The sequence below is a fragment of the Drosophila willistoni genome, assembly GCF_018902025.1.
Source record: "Drosophila willistoni isolate 14030-0811.24 chromosome 2L unlocalized genomic scaffold, UCI_dwil_1.1 Seg168, whole genome shotgun sequence".
NCBI lineage: Eukaryota > Metazoa > Arthropoda > Insecta > Diptera > Drosophilidae > Drosophila > Drosophila willistoni.
In genome coordinates this window covers 9,314,826-9,339,577 of record NW_025814047.1, presented here as the reverse complement: position 1 = coordinate 9,339,577, position 24,752 = coordinate 9,314,826, and the positions used below count along the sequence as shown (strand labels likewise).

Sequence of the window (24,752 nt, the reverse complement as noted above, 5' to 3'; positions counted from 1 at the left end):
TAAAATGAACGAAACGAAACCGAAATGAAATGAAATGAAATGAAATTTGTGTTTTTTTTACTTTTTGTTTTTTTATTGTGCTTTTGCAAGTTTATTTTGTCGAGGTTTTCGTCACTAATTCAGTTTCTTTTTCGTTATTAATTTTGTTTTGCTTTGATTCGAGCAACGTCACTGGGGTTCTTGGAATAGCCCGTCCCCTCAAAGGGGAGGTTCATTGACTTTGCGGAAATAAGGGGGCGTCCGCTGCTTCCGCATGACTCAAGAGGCAGGATAATAAATAATGCGTTTCGAACAAATCTACAGTAGGGCCAATTATTGGAAGCGCAAGGTCCTCTTTTCAGAAAATTATTATGTATGTAGGTATCAGGAAGCTGTCCGAAAAATCTATAGTTACCTAGATTATAGTACTCAACAACATCAATTAGGAACTGGCCAAGCTGATACACTGCGAAAGGCACCTGCAGCTCCAGGATATATCCACAAAGACATAAGGAAAAATAAAAAATTGTCAAACTAATCAAGATTTCAAAACGCTGGCCAATTTTTTGCTTTCATAACTGACCCAAGTGGTTGGTGGTTGTTCACTTTGCTCTTAGAATAAATGCTAACAACTAAAAAATTCAATTACAATGAACTTAAGGAAATATCTTAAACATCCCAGTCATTTCGTCAACTGAACAACATGGATCCGGGTTCGAATACCAGGCTAGTGTATGGATGTAGTATTCGTCTAAGCCGAAGGCCTTAGTTGCCAGTGCTTGTAAAATATAGTAGATAGGTTGATAGATAATAATAATAAAAATCTTAAACATAGAATATTCAAAATTCAATTGATGCTTTAGTTAAAGTAATCTTTTTGAAATTAGGTTCCATTATATTCCGATGATAGACAGAAACAAATTTATTTTTATTAATTTGCAAAAATATTATGTGAAACTTCCATTTTAGTCTTGCCTACCAAACAAAAGATTGAATCAAGATAATAAAATCTTTTGAACCACACTAAAACATCTTAATTCAACAGATTCATAACAAAAGTAATAGCTAAATAGTAATAGCTAAATGCTTATATACTTTTTACTTTATATACCAAATATACTTTTCTTTTCTTACTTTTTTGTTTATTAAATATACTTCTTCAGGAATTCATCACTTTTTTCAGATCCTCTGTTCTTCAAAATCGCGTTGCCAAAAGCCCTCGGTTGCCACAGAACTTACGTTTGTAGGAAACACCGAATCCGTGTTAAATGATATATGGGTTCCATGCTAAATAAGAACTTACGTTTCAAGAAATAGTTTTCTTTAGCCATTTATTAGTCGAATTTCCTTATTTTTCTATAACAGACAATTTAAAGGTAATTTTAAGGAAGTGCGTCAAAGAAGACTTCGATAGAGTCCTGCCAAGCTTTGATTAAGAGTATCCCTAACCGGATGGAAAAAGTAATGGGAAAATAAGGGTGGATACATTGTATATTAATCAAATAAAGAAAGAAAAATTAATTCTTAATGATTTGAAAAAAAAAATAAATAAATATAACTTAGTCAGTTGAAGTGTACCTATTATTTTCATCAAGCACGAAATTCAGCAATTTCATGTTTTTTGTTGTAACTTTTAAATTAATTTATTTTTCTTTACCAAATTAATGTGTTTTTATAAACAAATGTTCAATAAAGAAAGGTGCATTTATATTTTGTTGATCAATGCAATAGAAAAAAAGTTGTGTTAATCTAAAGTCCAAAAAGTTTAATTTTTAGGGGTGTACCTATTATTTTCATCATGAGTGTATTTAATCATGTACGATTGAATTTTAGGGCGCGTTTAAAGAGGGAGAGGTAACAAATTCATAATCGTGTAAGTGCTAGAAGGTCTTTGATACAGTCGAACTTCCCAACAATATATTTTTACTGGATAGGAAAAACTCATAGCAGGACATAGCAGTAATTCAAAAACCAAAATATTAGTTTTGGGAGTTTTAATTTAAATGGGAATATTATTTCCAATGTAAAAGTTAGCATATGAATGAAAATCGGTCAAAGACTAGCATATTTATTTCCTAGTTTAAAAACTTTTAGAACTTTTGATCAACTTTCTTTTTTATACCATGCATGCAAATGGTAAACAGCCGAGTCAATTTAGCCATATACGTCCGTCTGTCCGTATTAACCCGTAGATCTCGGAGACTATCTCGATTTGTGTAGTATCTACGGTGATCATGTTTATTTATTCTTTATTATTATTTCTTTATTGCCGCCCCGCAATTTAAATAAAAGTGTTTTTCTTAAAGACTATACTAACTAATGGCATCAAATTTGGAACGCACGTGTACTGGCTTATTGGACATACAGATTTTGGTTGATTAATAGTTTGGAACCGCCCACTTCTGCCCACGGAATTTGAATAAAACTGATTTTCTCGAAGACTAATAAAACTAAAACCACCAAATTGGGTATGCAGACTTCTTTTGTATGTGCACAGATTATGATTTTTTTAAGTTTTTTAAATTATACGTATAAACGTTCCACTTTAATTAGATTAACTAACTTGCCATTTTATATTTGAGTTTAAAAGTGTTGAAAATATAGGTATATCCCTTTCGAACTTGGACTTTTCAGAATTTGTCAAATTAAATTTTAGCAGTGATCAAAAACCTTTTCATTTGTGTATGAATTACCGTTTTTAAATTTTTTTTTTAAATTTAATTGTGTTTTAGAGATTCATTGACATACATAGAATGGAATATTATTAAAAAGATTTGTGAAAAATTTCAAGGAAAGTGTTTAAAACCTTAACCTGCTTTTGCGTGATCGCCAATTTAAGAACTATATCTTTTAGCTCTGAAATATAATAAATTTTTAAAATTATATTCTGAAAATTTGATATACTTTGATTATACTAACTTTTTTTATTTTAAACGTGCCATTTATTTTAATAAAACTGTGTAAATATTGGATAATTTATTTTGAATTTGATCTAAAGCTGAGCACTGCTTTTGATTTTTATGCAAGATGTTGTGCCAGCAAAATAATTAACAGTCTCTTAAATTGAATTGCATGTTAAGTTTGGTAAGTGCTGCAAAACTGAAAAATATTAGTGAATCCCCGTATTTTCCACACTTTTTTCCCAATATCCATCCCAATATTTTTTCTGTATCAGCTGGCTGTCAGTGTTGGCAAACATTTCGAACACAGAAACGACGCGAAGACGAAAAGAATAAAATGAAAGCGCAGTACAATAAATAGATAAATAGCTAAATACAATAAAAAACAAGAAAATTAAGCCAACAAATGAAGAAAATACGCGTTAATTAATTAAACTATAATAAAAAAAAACCACACAGCTATTGCACTGCGTAGTCACTAAAATAAAATACCCCCAGGCTGCAAAAAAGAGAAGAGTCATAAAAATCGATTCTTCAAAGAAGTCAAAAACGGGCGTCGTTGGAGCTCTGCTATTTTTTTTTTCGCTTAATTTGCCAATTTTTAACCTGCGTTTGTGAGTACGAGTTCGTTGAGTTTGTGTCAAAATTAATGTGCGTGTGTGTGTGAATCAACAATGTTGACATATTTGCAAATCGGGCAGGATAATTGTAATTAACTAATTTCTAACTAAATAAATATTTCACTAAGCGCGAACGAGTAAATACAGAGTGTGTGTGTGAATAGAGAGGGAGAGTGTGACAGAGTGAGCGTTATAGGGGAACGGGAATGTAATAAAAACAATAACAAAGAATGAACTGGACTTTTTGTTTTTGGTGTTTGCTGCGTGGCGCTAATTGAAACGCTCACACAATTTATTAGTTCACTCTCTACTTCACTTTACTATTGCTTTCCGCGTGCGTATGTGTGAGTGTTTGTGTATGTGAGTCACCTCTTACTCTGCACCTGCTTAGTAAGGATTGCGTGCTAAGCGAAATTCCTGCGAGACCCCCACCCCCCAACTAAAAAAGCTACTCCTCCAGGCCCCCTTTGGAGAGAATTCCCCATTGAGGGAAAAACAAAGAAGATACGCCAAGAACCTGCCTGCTGCCTGCCTTCGCCATGTCCAGCGATAAGATCAAAGTTGCTGTCAGGGTGCGACCCTTTAATCGTCGTGGTAAGTTGCTCTTAACACAATATTTTTTGTCCTACATCTCAATCTCATCTGCATTGCATCGTTTTTATATCATCGTATTATATCTCTGATAGTCGTCGTGTCTTCAAAAGAAAACACAGAACAATGCCTACGCCTGGGGCTTTCCCAATCGAAGGCACTGTTCAACAAATTTTTCAGTCTATGCTTCCATTCCATACATTTATTTATACATAGAAAAGATTTTCCGTACATTGAAGTTTGACGGTTTATCTATAGTATAAATTACTTTTGACAAAGTACACTGGCCCCCCTACCATGCAGTAATATAAACACATACATATGTATGTATATTGCACATTGCGGATTTCCTTTGAATTCTTGGCTGAATGAAAAGGACGTCGCTCACAACCTTTTGCCTCATTTTGTAAAATTCGCCTAGACCAGCACGTTTTTTTTTAGCCTTTGTTGTTATTGTCTTTCGCCTACCTGTCTGTTGTGTCCGACATTTCCAACTAATTTTCCTTTGCAAAAATGTGCAGAAAATGAAGCAAAACGAAAAAGTAAAAATAAAAGTTTCCAATGTCAACAGTGATGATTCCCCCTCCGCTCCCTCCATATTCGTTCATTCATTTAGCTTACGACATGACTCACTTGAGAAGCGCAACGGAAACGAAGGAGACGACAGGGACGGGATACGGGCTGAATGTGTAGGGAGACCTTTCGCGAATTTAACCCCAACCAGTGTTGAGTTTAATCTGTGAATGACGAGTGTGAGTGTGAGTGTGAGAGTGAGTGTGCGTGAGTGTGAGGGAATGAGTGTTTGTGCTATTCTTTCATTCGGTTTCATAGCCAAACACAAATTGTCTGTGATAAGCAATGCTGAAAATCTTATCACGAAGTTTCAGAGCTGATAAACCCAACCACAGTCTGTAATGATAGCTAACATACACACACACCTGTGACATATATGTACCTATCATTCGCAATGGAATTGGAAATTAGTCAATCTTACGCATCGCATTTGGGTCATGTCCGAAAGTGGCGACCTCTTGAGCTATTATAACCAGCAAAGCGTAAAATGAAAACTACAAACACAGATACAGATACAAATACAGATTCAAACGCCAACACAAGCACGAAAACCTATGCAAAGCTCGAAATGAAGTCACTTTGTGGCCAAAATAAAAAAAGCTTAACCTGTTTTCCTCGGTGTGTGTGTTTCGTGTCTTCGTCAAAGTCTCGGAGCATTACACTTATGTGTGTATGTTAATTTCAACATTTGGACAAGTCAAGAGAAAATCATCATCATCATCATCATCAACACAATCATCATCATCGTGTCAAGACTTTTAAGGTTAAGTCAACTGGCCAGAACTCCAAATGAGACCATCAAATACATTTTATGACACGCCTAAGCCAGTCAGACGGCCAACCAGCCATCGGGTCCTTCCATGTCTTTGACTTGTCTCACGACATTTGCCTCAGTTGCAATACGAAGCGGAACGGAAGTAATGGAGGCCGCCGACCAAACCAGGATACATAAATACAAACACATTTCTTCCTATGTAAATATGTATGGACTTTCCATATAAACATGTGTTGATGGCAGACGCCGCTCGCCCTCCGCCATCACGAATTGTGCGAAGGACAGAACTTGGCATAAAAAGGCCTAAATAATTCCATACAAGTACATTACCTTTTGCCCTAATCGAATAAAGAGTTCAAACTAAATGACTCAGTTTGGCTTAATATTGATCATTCGTAGACATTGAATAAAAATCTTTAGAAATTCAACAATTTTACAGGATTTCAAAAATAACATCCGCCATGTTATACTTCTTTGAAATCTTTTCTATTTTCTAATATATAGTACTTATATGTACATATGTATGTATGTGTGTATGTACCCCTATGGAGAGACTGGGAGACGGTTTTCTGTTTGGTTAGATAATTACCATTGAAAAGTAATCTTCGTAATTTCGTTAAATATTTGCAGTTAAGTTCTTTAATCTGTAAGATTAATTGGAATTAACTAGGCATAACAAAACTGAGCTGTTTAGATAGTGTTTGGGGAAGTCTATGCAGTTTCCGGGGGTAGAGTATCAAACATTCGTCATACAACCAGCACATTTATAATGGCTTTGCTTTCCTTTGTCTTTTTCTATTTTCATTTTTCGGAGTATTCAAAACTTCGTCATCGATTTGGTAATGTATCTCACATTGGTTTTTGTTACTTTTGTTTTCTGATGACTGTTGTAATAAATTTATTGCGCTGACTAGTTTGGCAACACTGTTATTGTTATTATTTTAGTTTTGCAATTATTTGAAAGGTTCTTCATTGAGTTTGGCATTGGCCTCCCTCTCTCCTCATTCTTTTCATCCATCCGTCAGTACTCTGATACACTCGCTATGTACAAGTACATACAATTGTGCTTATGTATGTATAAGTATGCGTATATTATATTCATTTATCGCCTCGATTTCTGTTTTTTCTTTTTCGCACTTGTGTACGAAAATATAATATATATACGGGTATTTCATATATGTATAAATATAAGAAGGAATGTTATAAAATTGAACTGCGCCTGCTATTCTGAACTTGTTATCACTTTCGTGTTGAGGGGAATTGGGGAGGAAATTATCTCAATTTTACAAGATCATATAAATTACTTACATACATACTTGCATAAATGGGAAAAAAACCCTCTATTCCTACTCCTTCATAACTTATGAATGTGTATTCTTAATTTTCTTTTGTTTGCAGAAATCGAATTGGGTACAAAATGTATCGTGGAGATGGAAAAACAACAGACGATATTAAAGAATCCACCAAGCTTAGAGAAAATCGAAAGGTAAATAACAATAGAAGAGAAAGCAAACTTCATTCATCTACTTGTATCCTTTGCCCAAACAGAAAACAACCAAAGACATTTGCATTCGATCATTGCTTCTACTCGTTAAACGCCGATGATGATGGGTTTGCGTCACAGGAAACGGTCTTCGACTGCCTGGGACGTGATATACTGGATAACGCATTCCAGGGCTACAATGCCTGCATATTTGCCTATGGCCAAACAGGTAAGAAAACTCCATAATCCTCCTAGTCTTCGAATGACTTATCAGTGTCCTTATGGTGTGTCTCACTCACAGGTTCGGGTAAATCATACACTATGATGGGATCTCAAGAGAGCAAGGGTATAATTCCGCGACTCTGTGATGAACTCTTTTCGGCTATTGCCAACAAATCGACGCTGGAGCTGATGTACAAGGTCGAGGTGTCCTATATGGAAATCTACAATGAGAAGGTCCACGATCTGTTGGACCCCAAGCCAAACAAGCAATCGTTGAAAGTGCGTGAACATAACGTCATGGGTCCCTATGTGGATGGATTGTCACAATTGGCCGTGGCATCGTACAAGGACATTGATAATCTCATGACCGAGGGCAACAAGTCGCGTACAGTGGCAGCTACCAATATGAATGCAGAGTCATCGCGTTCCCATGCCGTCTTTTCGGTGGTTCTCACCCAGATTCTTACGGACCAGGCAACAGGAGTGAGCGGAGAGAAGGTGTCACGCATGTCCCTGGTGGATTTGGCTGGTTCCGAGCGTGCCGTCAAAACCGGAGCAGTTGGCGATCGTCTTAAAGAGGGTTCCAACATCAACAAGTGAGTGTCTAATGATTGATTAATTGGCTACTATTTTCCCTAATTTCGTGTATCTCTCTCTTTAGATCTCTTACCACTTTGGGTTTGGTCATTTCGAAACTGGCAGATCAATCTAATGGCAAAAAAGGAGGCAATGATAAATTCGTCCCCTATCGCGACTCTGTCTTAACCTGGCTACTAAAAGACAATCTTGGCGGCAATTCCAAGACGGTAATGGTGGCCACAATTTCTCCCTCTGCAGATAACTACGAGGAGACACTGTCTACTTTACGATATGCAGATCGGGCCAAGCGCATTGTGAATCATGCTGTTGTCAATGAGGATCCAAATGCCCGCATTATACGCGAGTTGCGCCACGAGGTGGAGACGCTGAGAAGCATGCTAAAACATGCCACAGGATCTCCAGTGGGCGATGTTCAGGATAAGTTGGCCGAAAGCGAGAATCTAATGAAGCAAATCTCACAGACATGGGAAGAAAAACTGGTAAAAACAGAGCGCATCCAGAACGAACGTCAACAGGCCCTGGAGAAGATGGGCATCAGTGTCCAGGCCAGTGGCATTAAGGTGGAGAAGAACAAATACTATTTGGTCAATTTGAATGCAGATCCCTCGTTGAATGAGCTGCTGGTCTACTATCTGAAGGACCGCACACTTATTGGTGGTCGGAGCATTAGTGGTCAGCAGCCGGATATTCAGCTCTCTGGTCTGGGTATCCAACCAGAGCATTGTGTCATCACCATCGAGGAGAGTGGATTGTATATGGACCCAGTTCAGGGTGCACGTTGTTTTGTCAATGGCTCAGCGGCAGTTGAGAAGACTCCCTTGCAGAATGGCGATCGAATCTTGTGGGGCAACCATCACTTCTTCCGCGTCAATTCGCCCAAAATCAATCAAACGAATATAAGCACATCGGAGCCCCAGACCCCAGCCCAGTTGATCGATTATAATTTCGCCCGTGATGAAATAATGCAGAATGAGCTAAGCAACGATCCCATCCAGACGGCCATCGCTCGATTAGAGCGTCAGCACGAGGAAGATAAACAGGTGGCCTTGGAGAAGCAGCGTCAGGAGTACGAACGCCAGTTCCAGCAATTGCGCAATATTCTATCGCCAAGTACTCCATATGCGCCATATGCTCCCTATGATCCTTTGCGCATGGGCAAGATTACGCCGAATACGCCAACGTCGCAAATGCGTGTAGAGAAATGGGCACAGGTAAGGAGAAATGAGTTTAGCGATTTATATAAATGTACATGGATTGACATATATGTAATTCCCCAATTCCAGGAACGTGATGAAATGTTCCGTCGCTCCTTGGGGCAGTTGAAGACCGACATTATGCGAGCCAATTCCCTGGTGCAGGAAGCCAACTTTTTGGCCGAGGAAATGGAAAAGAAAACCAAATTCTCTGTGACCCTACAGATACCGCCGGCCAATCTCAGTCCAAATCGTCGCCGCGGCGCGTTTGTCAGTGAGCCAGCGATCCTTGTAAAGCGCCTTAACTCGGGCAGTCAGATTTGGACCATGGAGAAGCTGGAGAACAAGCTTATCGACATGCGGGAAATGTACCAGGAGCACAAGGAGCGTATTCTGAATGGCCTGGTACGTGTGTGTCTCTCATTGATATGCGATTAATGTTTTGATTCCATCTTTCGATATTTCTATCTTACCATTTTGTGCTCTGTACTAACCATTTTGTATTGTATTGTATATTGATTCACACACACGCATTCCTCCAATTAACCCATGAATACAGCCCCTTATAGAGCCGTTCTCAGATGATGAATACGATGACAAGGTAATTACAGATACAACACGCCTTCTTTCCACTGCCCCTCTCACCCAACATAATCACACAATTAATAATCTATCTGCTAAGCATTAAGCGTGACACAATGACCCTTCAACTAATACGATTAATTCCATCCTGCAGGACGACGACAATGCAAAGCCACAGGATCCGTTCTACGAGTCGCAGGAAAATCACAATCTCATTGGCGTTGCCAACATATTCCTCGAAGTACTGTTTCATGATGTCAAGTTGGACTACCATACACCGATCATAAGCCAACAGGGTGAGGTGGCAGGCCGGCTTCAGGTGGAAATTCAACGTGTGGCTGGACAAATGCCCCAGGATCGTATGTGCGAATCCGTTTCAGAGTCTTCTGGCGACTCACGCGATGAATACGACGATCCGGTCGATCCCATGGCAAATCAGATCACTTGTCGCGTGACCATTAAATGCGCCTCCGGCTTGCCCTTGTCCCTATCGAACTTCGTCTTTTGCCAGTACACATTCTGGGGTCATCAGGAGATGGTGGTGCCCGTTATCAATGCCGAGTCGACAGCCCACGATCAGAATATGGTGTTCAAATTTGAACATACCAAAGATTTCACTGTAAACATTAACGAAGAGTTCCTCGAGCACTGCATCGAGGGCGCCCTATCCATAGAAGTTTGGGGTCATCGCAGTGCTGGGTTCTCGAAGACAAAGGGCTGGGAAGTAGAGCAGCAGCAGGCCAAGGCACGATCACTGGTTGATCGCTGGGCTGAATTGTCGCGCAAGATTGAACTTTGGGTAGAGATCCACGAGCTTAACGACAGCGGAGAATATTCACCTGTGGAGGTGACCAATCGCAATGAAGTCCTCACTGGTGGTATCTATCAACTTCGTCAGGGTCAACAGCGTCGCGTGAACGTGCGCGTCAAGCCTGTGCAAAATTCTGGCACTTTGCCCATCATATGTCAGTCGATTGTTAATGTGGCCATTGGCAGTGTGACTGTGCGCTCGAGACTTCAACGACCACTGGACTCGTATCAGGAGGAGGATCTCACGGTGCTGCGGGAAAAATGGAGCGAAGCTCTGGGCCGCCGTCGTCAGTATCTAGACCAGCAGATTCAGATGCTCATTAAGAAGGAGGAGAAAAACGAGCAGGAGCGAGAGCGAGAGTTAAGCCTGGTCCATCAGTGGGTGTCGCTAACAGAGGAACGGAATGCCGTACTGGTGCCGGCTCCGGGATCGGGTATACCAGGAGCACCTGCCTCTTGGGAACCACCATCGGGTATGGAGCCGCATGTGCCGGTTCTCTTCCTTAACCTCAATGGCGACGATCTGTCCGCTCAGAATACCAACGATGAACTTTCCATAGCGGGCATCAATTCCATTCTTTCCAAAGAGCATGGCCACAAATTCTATACTCTGCAAATCCTACAGCATTTGGAGAAGGATGTGTGCTGTGTGGCCAGCTGGGACTCGTCCATGCACGACAGCCAAGCCCTCAATCGGGTCACTGAGGCCAACGAGCGGGTCTATCTCATACTGCGTACCACTGTGCGTCTATCACATCCTGCCCCCATGGATCTCGTCTTGCGCAAACGCCTCAGCATCAACATTAAAAAGGGACAAACTCTGACCGATCGTCTAAAGAAATTCCGTCTAGTACGCGGCGAAAATGCCATCTGGCAGAGTGGAGTGACCTACGAGGTTGTGTCCAACATACCGAAGGCCTCTGAAGAACTCGAGGATCGTGAATCTTTGGCTCAGCTAGCGGCTAGCGGTGACGATTGCTCGGCCAGTGACGGTGAAACCTATATAGGTGAGTAAATAAGAGACTTACTTTTTAATTGTCAATAATACAATTGTTCACTTCGACTTCTCCAGAGAAATACACCCGGGGAGTTTCAGCCGTGGAGAGTATTCTTACATTGGATCGTCTGCGACAGAATGTGGCTGTTAAGGAGCTAGAAACGGCCCATGGCCAGCCCCTGTCTATGCGGAAGACAGTCAGTGTGCCGAACTTCTCGCAGGTAAGATCGAATTCTCCTCAGTCCAGCCAAGCGACCTGCCTTCTAAGCTTTCCATCACTTACTTTAGTTATTGTAACTAATCACATCCACCCACTCGAGCAAAATTAACCAACCAACTATTTAACTCTTTCTCTTTTCACAACTTTTCAATGCGCTTTCACCAAAAAAAAAAAAAAACGAAAACGAAAAAACAAAACTAAAAATGCAAAAACTAACTCAAATTAATGTTTAAACACTAAAATGAATTAATAATTACAACGAAATTCGGCGCGCACTTTTTTCTATATAAATCTAACCATATATATTTGTGTGTATTGGTACCTCTGTCTGTATATACATATACATATATATATTATATATACATATATGTTAATGCTGTGTATGTCGCTTCGCACTGCGCACATCATAGGCGGTCAAAGATACCACCAATTCTGGGAGTGTAAGTAATCTTTCTACCCTCTAACCAAACAATAAATCCCACTCTAAAACCCAACCCACTCCACCCGTCCACAACCCACACACAACCCACCCCACACCCTTCAAACCAAATATATATCCTATCTATATGTATCCCTCGCCTTCGTACTGCAACTGTAACGTCCTATGCTGTGCATTGTAAATTTACGCTTTTTTTATTTAATTTTGAATTTGGTAACTTTATAATTTTATTTTTTTAAATATGCTCACTGATTTTTTTATTTTTATTTTTGGTTTTTGTTTGTAATCGATTTTTCATTTGTATTTCATCATAATAACGTTTATGAACACACACACACACACCATACAAATATAATTCATACAATTTATGATGCTAAGAAACTCATAAATAAACTTATGCAGATTATGCGTTTCGATGCCTCAATGGAATCCCTTTTGAACGTGGGCCGATCCGAGTCCTTTGCCGATTTAAATAACACAGCTCTGGCCAATAAATTCTCGCCATGTAAGAATTTAAACAATAGAACATGCATATATAGCAAGATGGTTCGGAGATTAATCGCCCTTTTCTACTATTTTTTAGCATCATCCTCAACGGGCAGCGGCGCGGTAAGGAATCGCCACAGTTTCGGTGGCAAAGGAAGCTCCGATGAGTCGCCAGGAAAGGCTTTTGGCATTGGTATGTATTTGGACATGGATTGTGGAAGAGTTTTATTTATCGGATTTTATTTATTCTTTTTATATTCACTATATTCACCATTAATTTTTTGAGCAATTTTTCGAAAACAAAAATTGAAAAAAGATAAAAGTTTATAATCGACTTTATCACTATATAATCAGCATATAAATATTGATATGTAATGCTTATGCCGAATTAACATGCAGCGGCTACCCTAGCTCAAGGATTTATCTTTGTTTTGTGATTTTAAATCTTTATATCGACCTATAATCCGTATTTTGCAATTATAGCTCTGTTGAACAATTGTAGTTGGAATATAAGTATGTATATCGGAATTTGTATTGTAGTTGGAAATAATCAAATGATACGGATAACAACAACAACAAGATGAATCCTTATACCATAAGATAAAACTCTCTGTGCCCATTTCAGAATTATTTTTGTTATGCTTCGGCTTTTGAGCAAATACAAGATCAGAAACGAAATTTCTTAATTTTCATTTGCTTTGCTTCAATGCAACTTCAACTGCAAATAAAAAAAAAAAAAAAATCACAAATGCCATTACTCGATATCTGACGACTCGAGCATATATATATATCTGTTTCTTTTGATCGAATGCACATCGAATGATCCTTCATGCATTTCATGCTTATCATCTAAATTGACATTCACAATTGTTCCATGAAAATTCATCCAGCGAATAAGCGAATAAAAACTACATCATTTAGAAAATATCATGAAGAATATCTTGTGACTCTCTTGTCTATCTTTCTCTCGTTTATTTATAATGATATTTTTCGTTCGTTTTCTCAATTCTTTTCACCCAATCTTTTCTGTGATTCACAAATACCAATACCATTGACAGGCACCATAGCTCTACTGTCAGGTAATGGCCTAAAAAACTAAGCCCAAAAAATTTCCAAAAGTGCATTGATTGATATTCATTAAATGTTAGTTGAGTTTGTCTGTCTATCATCCCACACTAACTTACACTCACACACCCATATATACAGTCAATTTTGCAAAACATAATTGTATTTATCTCTAAACAAAGTTGTCAAAAAAAAAAAAAACAAAAAACAACAAAGGGAAGGGGAAGTTTAAGGAGGATGAGCATATTACCATTAGTCTTTAGCAAGTAATTTTTATTGTAGTTTTTGTGTTAGTTATGTTTGCTCTGGTATATATTATCTTGATCATAATAACTAATTGTGTATTCATAGATTCCCATCTCAAGTCATGATCTCGATTTCGGACGCTTTCTCTCTCTCATTCTGTTCATATGCATCTCAAAACCAAATTCGTGTACATATTCACTTGGTCATCGTCTTTCCCCCCCATTAAATAATTCCCAATTATGCAATCTGGTGCACCCACTGATACACACATACACCTACACTCATACACACACACACACACACACACACTACAGCTACAGCCGCACAAGATTCAAGCACGAGGCGCTATGTGTTCCTAGTTGCTAGTTTTTTATTCTATTGTTATATAATAGTTAATTTTTTGTTTGTGTGTTGGCTCCACATGCGAATTAGTTGTGTGCGGAGCCCTTTCTAATCGGTTTATTCATTTATCCTATGAATGATCTGTTGATTGTTCACATTGTAACTAACCATAAGTACCTAATCATTATCTTCCTTGTCCCCATTCATCCGCCTGAAATGTGGAATGCAGCGCGTCCAACATTTTTGAATCTCAATTTGAACTTAAACACTTTGAGAATTGCTCCAACGAAACGTATGTGGTTTGTCTTGCTCTAAGGCTGCAAATTTAAAAAAAAAACATCCTCTTTTGAATATATTTTTATGTAATTCTCCATCTGTTTGCCCACAGCATCGCCGGCCACCAGCAAGCTATTGGGCATGCGAATGACCACACTGCATGAAGAGCCATTGGGTGGACACCGATCGCTAGACGAGGAGCCCGAGGATAGCTACTCGGACTCGGAATATGCCGCCGAATATGAGCAGGAAAGGCAGCAACACAAGACCCTGGCCAACAGATCCCGTTTGACGGCATCCAAGACAATGGACTCGTTTATGGATGTCAGCAGTCACTCCAATCAGAGCTATTTGAGTTACACATCCAGCGCCAATGCCAATATGAAGCATCTGACTGGCTTGGCCACTCTCAGCATGAGCTCTTCGACGAGCAGTGGGTACGGATCACAGGCGGTGTCTTGCAATAATCTAAGCAACGAGGACATTGCTTCAATGCGTTCGATGAGCATTGATGAGACTCCTGGTAGGTGAAACGGATTTCGTGGCACGAATATAAAGCTAACACATTTTTCTTCTTGTTTAGACTTTGATCGGGTTAATTCAAATTCACCACCAAATCGACAGGCACGAGTAAATCCGTTCCTTAAGGACATGCCCAAAGTGAAACCAGTAGAGTCAAAGCCTCCAAAGAAGTTGGAGGAAACTGTGAGTCATCCACTGGAGCAACAAAAGGAAAATGCACAAAGCGATGAAGAGGAATGCGAACCTTTACCAAGCAATAATAATAATAACAACAACAACAACAACAACGAGAGTCTTAAGCATATGCCAAATGAGGAAGATCCTGAAGCGGAACCTCATCCACATCCCGATCTTGCCACAGACAATCAGAATGGCAACAAATCGCAGGACGAGGCGCCGGAAGAAAATCTTGCCGAGCAAGAGCAACACCAACAACAGTCAGAACTGGAAGGCGATGGCATTGTAACTGAACAGTTGCCCCCAGGCAAGGTAGTGAGACGAAAAAAGTCAAATACACAGCCACCAACGAGCAACAATAACAACAGCAGCAACAGTTCCACGACAAACACGTCTGTCCAGGTGACACGCAACCATCATCGAGCGTCTGTGGCTAAAATGGAGGGTTTGGCAGCTTACATGGATACTAGCATCATGTCCAGCAGCACAGAAATAGAAGGTGAATGCGAAACGAAAATGATTTTACTAACAACACTAATTTTTCCTCCCTCACCGTCCTTCAGATGATGGCAAAGAGGTGGATCTAACGCTGCCGGAGTGGATAGTCGTGGGTGAATCGGTACTCATTCGGCCGTATAATACGAGTGGTGTCATTAGCTTTATTGGCACCACACATTTCCAGCCCGGTGCCTGGATAGGTGTCGAGCTAGACACACCCACTGGTAAGAACGATGGCACTGTCCAAGGTATACAGTATTTCCAGTGCAAGCCCAAGCATGGAATCTTTGTCCGAGCCGATAAGTTGCTGTTGGACAAGCGTGGCAAGGCAATGCGAGCCTACAAGGCAGCTGAGAAGAGTCAAATTATAAGCAAAGGTAAGAATAGTGGACTGAAGCTATCAAACTCAGCTATATAAATTAACTGTCCTCTCCACAGAGATGAGCAGCTCGATGACGCGCTCCAAGAGCCGCGGCGAGTCCCTAAACGTGTCGTCGCGCAAATGATTATACCCAAAATGTTCGCATCAGATGCAGCGTTGGACTAATTGCAGGCAATCGACGCTTGTCACCAGCGTGGCCCCCACACCAACTGTGGCTGCGCCAGCGACCTGCCACAGATTGCGTGCAACCAGTAGCGCTGCAGATGCGAACAGTCAATATGGCAAAAAGTGCTATGCCAATCGACGCTCGACGGCCTTTTAAGACCGTCTTCCCCTCCAACGACTACGATAAAGAAATAATGATGATACGATACGATGACGATGGCGATGATTGAAGGGCATCGCATCCAGCAACGAACAATGCGGAGCATAATTCTCCACATAGGAATCATATGCTAGCTTATTACTTAACTACTCGCCACAATCCTCCCCACATGCCGCAACTCTAATGCATGCGCGTACACTTTTAACCTCACGCTTCTTCTTTAAGTAGTAGTTTATGGCGGTGGCTACAGCAGCAGAACAAATAACTAATTAATCTAGCATTAAACTGAAGCAAAAACAATACCTTAAAGTGTGTCCTATCTGAAGAGTATAAGGACATGCTAACGATGATGATGATGATGATAATGATAAATGAGAAATTACTAGCCACGTTTTCTTGAACATGATCTTAGTAGCCTATCTTATATATCTCTGTGTAATATGTATGTGTAATATTTTTCAAATTCTATCGTTTGCGTTTGTTCCATTGTATTTTTAGAAAATTGTCGTCTAATTGCTTTTTAGTTAAAGCACATTTTTGATTATGACCATATCATGTATATTTTTTACATTGGTTCTTTGCCTTTAGTTTAGTTCAATTGTTTTCCTTGATGAGCTTATTAAAATATATGTATTTATATATATTTTTTTTAAATTGTTATGAACTATATCAAATATATATATGTGAAATCATTTGTATATAACTTATAGATTCTATTCAACTTAAGACCTACCGATACCGACAAATGCAATATTTTTTTATTCTATCTAATTGATTCCGTTTGTTTGTGAGCTCAGATTCTGTTTTAGGCGCATTTATCTACTAATTTACACAAATTGTATATTTAGTTATATATGTATAATCAAAGCAACATATTCTATATTCCTGCAGAAGTCTGCTGGAAGTATGTAAATTGTATTATTTGATGTGATGTATTTTTAATTTGACCTAAATCCAATCTTAAATATATATTATATGAACTATATTTACAGTTTTCTTTTATTTTGTTTTCCTTGTTTCAATTGCATATCATAAAGAAAATTATATTTGATTTCGTTTGAATCTTCCGTTTCTATTTTTCTTATTGTGCAATATATATACAAATAGATCATTTCAGTTGTATATAAGTCAATGTTGAAGGTTGTGCGACTAAAGTTTGTGAAGCGTCGTTTTTAAGTATTGTATTACACTTAATTCTGAGCACTGGAGAGGCTTGTTTGTCCATAAAATGTAACAAAATGAAGCAATAATTGCGTTGAATAATTTAATTTTATGTTTAAGATATAATCGAGACACATACGACACGATATTGGTCCCCCGGCCCTTGACAAGGGCAGGGGCGGAGAAGAAAAGAAACACGTTTGCATGTAAGACCGAAAAACGTATCCATCCATCCAAAAAACCAACATCCAAGACACTCCAAAAACTCTGAGTCTGAGATAAATTGCAATTTACAAAAAACAACATATATATGTATGAAGAAAACCAAAAATGGAACGAAATTATTAGAAACAAAACTAAAACAATAAGCGATTTACACTTTGAAACCAAAACCAAAATTAATAACTCCAACAGAAATATAAAATGCGTCGACTGGATGAAATACAGCCATTCAACCAGTATTTACATACATACAATATATATTAGATATATATTTTCGAACTGTGTTTTTTACTTGCAAAATAACATAAACACTAACACTAAAACTGAAGAGAAAAGCGAAAGCAAAAAAATAAAAACAAAAAAAAAAAAACAAAATAAATAAAACAAACAAAAAAACTTAACAAAAATATACTTGAAAATACGTCCAAGAAATTCAAAAATTCAAAAAAGCAAGCAAAAAACTACAATACATACAATATATACCTACTTACAATTACAAATACTGAATATACATGAATATGTTATATACATACATACATGTATACAAATATATATTTACCTTACCTTACATACATATATGTTAACCTTTGGCAAGCCAAAGTCGAAATACAGCTTCAGTCCAACATTAAATATGTTGGAATTGAGAAGTTCTGCTCGTATTTTGCTTGAAAGTGTGTGTAGGGATAATTCGTAGAAACCCTAGATAATAAAGAAGCGTTTTCTTTTTGATTTGTTGCACCAACAGACAATTAGCCATATGTGAAGATATTTGCAGTAGCGGATACGATAGTCATGTTTAAATTCTCCCCCAATCAACCCGTGTCATTCAGCCAATCCGCCGCTGCATGCATGTGGGTTTGGGTCTTTAAAAAATTAATTACAAAAACTGTTATAGAACAAAACAAAAAAACCAAAAAAAAAAGATGGAATCACTGAAATTAAATGCATTTAATAAGCGTAAATAACATTCAAATAGAGCTTGAAAAATGTTTCCCAAAAGATTTACAGACAAATGTATGTATGTATGTTTGTAGGTAATGAGATCCATGCACGCACAGTGGGCTTTAAGTGTAAAATAGATGAAAAGAATCAGATTAGAATCAGCCATTGGGTGCCGCTTGCTTGCAAAATTACTAATTACAATATAGAATCGACCTTAGGCCGTAGGTTAGTTGGGAATCAGAATGCAATATCCACACAAAACCAAATCTAGCAAACAAAAATCGTACCTTGTGAAGTTAACGCAAACTTACAATTAGTTCTATGCCTTTTTCTCCTCAAGGCATCAAATTCGATTTGTCACCCAATTCGATTGTAGATACAGATACATACATACATTATATGTGTATGATTTGCGAACGAATAACTATAAAATATAGATATACACACATACATACATTTACGTATATACATAATCTAAAGTTGAGAATTAAAATGATATTCGTAATAAATTTGTGCACTTTTAGAGCTTTTTAGCACGATCAACGAATTATTATTGTTAACTAGAGGTCAAAATTTTCAGCACAGCAAAAAGCGAAAAAGGGAAACGTAAATCCATCAATTTCGTTACATCAACTTAAAGTAGCAAAAAAATATAAAAACAAAATCAAATTTAAGAAAAATAGACAAAAACTTGCTTTTATTGTACACAGACGCACATACACACTACACCACACACACAGAAGCCGGCTAAATAAATAGTTGTTCGTGTTTCTGTTGATTTTTTTCAGTGTAAAGATAATCGAGTACGAAATTATGTTCATTCTTCACGGTAGTTGGTATAAGAATTAAAAACAAACGCAAAAATTAACAACAATTAAATGTCAGCAACAGCAATTTCTGAAATTTACACTTATTTTACTTCAATTTTAACAAAAACAAAATAAATGACAACAACAAGAGAGTAACACTCGTAATCAGCAAGTTTGAACAACAATTTAAACAAAAAAAGAAAATATGTACTAACAAATATATATATATATATATATCTATAAATTTACAAATACCAAATACAAACATGCAATGAAAGAAACGTACATACATCTCTTTATTTGCTTAATGGAGTTGGTGCGATCGTAAAATATGGTGTGGCATGTGTTTGGATGGGGGGAGAGGGAAGGAGCAGTGGTCCAGCTGTGCTTGTTGGACAAATATTTGGGTTAAGCACATTGACTACGACCTTGATCTAGACCTACAGACCTACCGACCCCTCGCCATATGTAAGTATCATTTCTGTTTGTTGAACATATTTCGAGATCAAAGAGATGACACAAAGTTGAAAGTTGAATTGTTTTAGGTTTTTTGTTGTTTTTTTTATTTATGGGAAAACAAATGGCAAAATTGTTTTGTATTAGTATAGATAAATGCTTACAACACTTTTCAGTTTACAATTTGACAGTTTTTGGATTTTGCGGTCTCGAAAAGTCCGCATTGGAATGCAGCTGTATCCCTTTCCATGTCACATATTCCTGATCACATAGCAGTTATGATTATACATGTATATAGGATATACCGTCATATGGGCTATTTATACAACATTTCTTCTATTTTATACACACAAAAAATACACAACACATATGTGGATATACATACATATAATCGTTATAAGATGACTTTTTGATTTGATTTGCACTAACTACTTCTTACACTTATAGACTTTACTTTCTTTTACTTCTACCCTCCTCGTCTAGTATACATCATATAGAAAATATATGTATATATATATAAATCTAGCATTCGAATTATGTAATATTTACAAGTTGTTGCGCTAATTGGAGTCTGTTTTCATTTAAAAGGGTCAGTCATCGTTAGTCAGTTTCTTGGTCCTCTCTCCGTCGTTGGTCTTCACTCCGTTAGTTACTGTCGATGACCCAACGTTGTGATTCGCTAGACAGATCGCAGGGTGCCACAATAACATCGTCCATATTCTTAAGACCCTCGTGATCGATGCACAATCCCGAGTTGGTGTGCACTAGCTGTTGATCCTCATATTTCCACTGGTCATTGAACTTGTCGCTCTCACTGCAAGGAACCATCACGACCCGTCTTGGTGGCGAATCACTGTGCTGGACTGTGGCACAGCTGAGTTCGTTGCGCAGCACCTGGCTATTGGTGTAGGAAAAGAGCTGCGATTTCTGTAATGTTTTGCCGCAGGGATACAGGCCCAGATTGAAAGGCTTTTCGTTGTTTTGCAAGAGATCGTCCAGACAAAGGTTCGCATTGACTGCCCTGACCTTTCCCCAGTACTGAACGTTCTTATTGGGCACAAATTTCTCGGGATAGACATTCTTGAGGTACCAATCGAAACTCTTGCATCGAAGTTTTTTACGTAGCATCACGCGATGCGTGACATCCCCGATGTCAGCATGAAACTTGAGATCCGGGCGATTCAGGAAGAATATATTAATGTAGTCATCCATCCAAACCAACGCCATGCGAGCTGTGTTAATGCCGTGTGTGTCTCGATCATTGGGGAATCTGTTGATGAACGAAATTCGATTAACTAACTTGTCAATTCAAGAGCAAAGAATGATATTACTTGTATGGGTGGAAGTCCCGGAAGATGTGACCCACACGAGAGCAAGGTATCGTCTCAATGGTGCCGCCACATTGCCAGATTCTAAATGACATTTCAAGATTTTCACCTCCCCAGCCATCCATTTGTTCGTCATAGCTTCCCACTTCCCAAAAGTACCGACGATCGATGGCGAACAATCCACCAGCCATTGTGGGACTATAGGCGGGACAGATTTCGCGCGCCTGATCACATTCGCGGCGTTGCCGCTGTTTCTCGCGCTCGGGCAAGTTTACCCAATCGAAATGGCCGTTCCACTGAAAACCGCCTACCTGGAAGGCCTTGTACCCATTAGTGCTATACTGGAAGTCATTGGCATCGATCACATCGATAATGGGCACTAGAACGCTAGTTCGGGACTCCTTAATCCGTTGCAGAAGAGGCTCGCACCAGCCCACATTGCCCTCGCAATGTGCATCCAGAAATATCAAGACATCTCCAGTAGCCATGCGGGCACCAGCCAAGCGGGCACGGATCAGTCCCAAGCTAGCATAAAGTAAAAGGGAAAGAAACAAAGATGATTTCGAAAACTTTCTTAAGCTAATCGAGGTTGCATGGAGCCAAAAAAAAAAAGAAAATATTTCAAGAAATCAAAATTATTAGGTCAGACGACAACCTTCGAAGAATGCCAAAAAGACACTAGCCGAAATTACACTACACAACAAGAAATAAATTGGAGTGTTTTAAACCAATAATCAGGCCGATTCTGGGGGAAAGAAATTAAGAATTGAATTACGAATAACGAAGATTTCGAATCTCAGTATTAAAAATGTAATAAGGAAATAAGTTTTAACGGCTAGAAAATATAATTATTCATTAATTAGGTAAAAGCAGTTTTCAAACTAAATGATGTCAAATGGTTTTTGGGTTGTTCAGTGTAATAAGAGATCGAGTGAGAGATATGTATATAAAGCCTCAAAAGAAATACATAATAATCTTTGCTTGAAAAACTGGTTTCATGGTTGCTTCTTCTTTATTTTTAGTTTTGGCCTTTTAAATGTGTTTTTGACGGTTCTGCCGCAGAAGAAAAGAGCTCCAAACAAGTTATTCAAATCATGATGTAGCCCATCAGCGATTCGATTAGCTGAATTGAATTTTTCCTAGCCCACAGCCGAAACACTTTTATGATTTGGGCCAAATAAACACTCTTTGTGCTTTCCCTTTCCCTTCACTCACCGATTCTTTAGGCGAAGCACAGTCACCTTGCCTGCGGGAAACCGTGTGCGAATATAGTGATCCAGCTTGCCACCCAATTCGACATTGTCACTGCCATCATCCACCAGAATGATCTCTTTCAAGGACTTTTCGTTGCAGGTGCTCAGAGTGCTGTGCACTGTACGCAGGAGAACCGAGTACGGTTCGTTAAAGAAGATTATGATTACACTGGCACTGGGCAATGAATTGGTGTCGAATCGCTGGCTGGCACACAGAGGATTGCGATGGTCACCCACCGTGCGATTGTAAGAGAGCTGCTCACTGAGTTCTTCGTTTAGGGCAATCTTCTTGTAGATTTTTTCGCCCCGCTCCTTGGCGCTTCCTGTCAAATGAACGGCTACTCCATTGTTGCCGAGGCCAGGTCGCTGTTTTGCTAAATCCAGTTGGATACTCTGCTCGTAGGGTGATTTGGTAGCTGGGCGAGCTATCTCGTTTTCACTGTCGCTGTACAAATTAAACTTATCCCGTCCGTGTCCTTTAAGGGCACCAGCTCGTCCCAATGCTGGAACATCTTCGTCGCCGCTTGTTTGCACCTTGTGGTACAGGATAAAGCACAGCGCAATGAGGCAGAATATGATTATTTTGCCATATAGGGAGCGGAACCGAGGCAACATGGCTTTTGCTTATTATGAGGGCGACAGGTGGGGAGACGACGGTTCGGTGCTGCTTAATCCGTTGCAGAAGAGGCTCGCACCCGCCCTGTGAGGTAGTGCTGGTCACTGGGTCTAATCACTACTCCTACTCCAGGCTACGTGTCGACGTGACGTTTTGATTTAATTTACACTAGCTTCATCTGTCGCGGCTTGCTTTAAAAATTATTATAATTGTATTATTTTCTTTACTACATATAGACAGATCCAGTTTCAGCTTTAACGACACGACAGCGGATCACCCCCGTCTATCAATGTGGCTTAAACTAGACTAAAAATTCTAGACGTAGACGTAGACGAAGCCCCATCCCGCCCCACAGCAGCCCCAAAATAAAAACAACAAAGTATTAGTATTTTTACAAAAACTGTTGCATCGCTCGAATAGGGGGATCAGGCAAATACAGGTTCGCCTCAAATAGGGGGGTTTGGTGTAGTTTGGTAAAAATCGTAAAAAGTAGTACCAACATCAGGCAAAGGAGTCAAACTCGAACATCGGAGTCCAGTGTTGAAAAATGCCACTAGAGAGCGGTAAATTTAAATTGAAGGCGTTGCCTTTGGTTTGGAGATTTTTTTAAAATTATACTCGTATCGAATTTGAACTGAGCCATGAATTTACAGTGGGAGCAAAAGAAGCAAAAGCCTGGCGGCAAAGAAAAGAAAAAGTTTTGTTCTCTGCGAAGTAATGTACATTGTGAATTTTTCCAATAATGAAACTCTTTTCACCAGCTATATATTGGTCCATGTTTGCCTGTGTAAATATTAATTTCAATTATATCTAGCAACAATTACACAGAGAAAATAAAATAGAACGAATTCGGTAGTTATTATTGACATACTCTCACATTAAACAGATTGTATCAATGTTTTGTCCACTTTGAGTGCCAGACGAAAAATCAGAAAAGGAAATTTGTTCACTTTCGCAATATTCCTTTCATGAACTTTGTAGTTTACTTATAAAACCCGACATGAAAAAAGGAGGCATTTTCGTTAACTCTGCATGATGAAGGTGCCGTGAAAACATCTTTTTGGTTTTTTAATCCCTGTTTTTTGAATTCAATGCAAATTATAATTTATTTACCTTGGTTTTACTCAATCTATAAGCCTGAATCATTCTATCACAAAATGGAAATACAAGATACACAGATTGTAAAATTGTGCGTTATGTTTTCAAATGCTTGAAAATCCTTCAAGACCCCCTTCACCATGCCCTAATTGTTGTGATAATTATATTTCTGAAATTGCGGAAATTTACATCAAAAGCATACTTGGTGTGCTTCCTCCATTCGACTCGACTCTGTGTGGGCACACATACAGACATATATTTAAAAACGAAAGGGACTGCGACTTGGGCTGGCATTGGGTTTGGAGCTCGAATCAAAACTGTCACACTTGACACTTTTGTTGCCGCTTAATGCACAAATTGCATGTTCATTTGTTGTTAAAACGAAACAAAATGGGTTTCCTATTTAACAAAAAGAAAGACACAAAATGATGAACATGGTTGTTGTGTTTGTTTGTTTTTTTCTCGTTTGCTCTTTGACATGCAACAGCGTTTTGCTCGGGATTGTTGGTGCTTTCGTAGATTTCATTTTAATTCTAAGTCCGAAATGATATTAATTTTGAACTA

The 24,752-nt window shown here is 38.7% G+C and overlaps 2 protein-coding genes across 8 annotated transcripts; one reads left to right on the top strand and one right to left on the bottom strand.

Moving 5' to 3' along the window:
• The first annotated feature begins 3,305 nt into the window (after positions 1–3,305).
• Positions 3,306–16,767, top strand: LOC6652341 (kinesin-like protein KIF13A). 7 transcript variants are annotated; one of them, XM_023181132.2, is made up of 18 exons: positions 3,306–4,093; positions 6,837–6,924; positions 6,987–7,150; positions 7,223–7,739; positions 7,805–8,954; positions 9,027–9,341; positions 9,496–9,537; positions 9,673–11,335; positions 11,401–11,546; positions 11,956–11,985; positions 12,387–12,489; positions 12,568–12,663; positions 13,529–13,549; positions 14,353–14,415; positions 14,512–14,922; positions 14,983–15,597; positions 15,662–15,973; positions 16,035–16,767. In XM_023181132.2, exons 1-18 carry the CDS (start codon positions 4,039–4,041, stop codon positions 16,100–16,102), a joined length of 5,859 nt encoding a protein of 1,952 aa, XP_023036900.1. In that variant the 5' UTR covers positions 3,306–4,038; the 3' UTR covers positions 16,103–16,767. The 7 variants fall into 7 exon arrangements, with proteins under 7 accessions (XP_023036900.1, XP_023036902.1, XP_023036901.1 ...); XM_023181134.2 differs by lacking the exon at positions 9,496–9,537; XM_023181133.2 differs by lacking the exon at positions 13,529–13,549.
• Positions 16,768–19,968: 3,201 nt separating this feature from the next.
• Positions 19,969–23,443, bottom strand: LOC6652342 (polypeptide N-acetylgalactosaminyltransferase 1). The gene is made up of 3 exons (XM_002074657.4): positions 22,437–23,443; positions 21,225–21,746; positions 19,969–21,163 (listed from the first exon to the last, which is right to left on the bottom strand). Exons 1-3 carry the CDS (start codon positions 23,087–23,089, stop codon positions 20,539–20,541), a joined length of 1,800 nt encoding a protein of 599 aa, XP_002074693.1. The 5' UTR covers positions 23,090–23,443; the 3' UTR covers positions 19,969–20,538.
• Between the last annotated feature and the right edge of the window lie 1,309 nt (positions 23,444–24,752).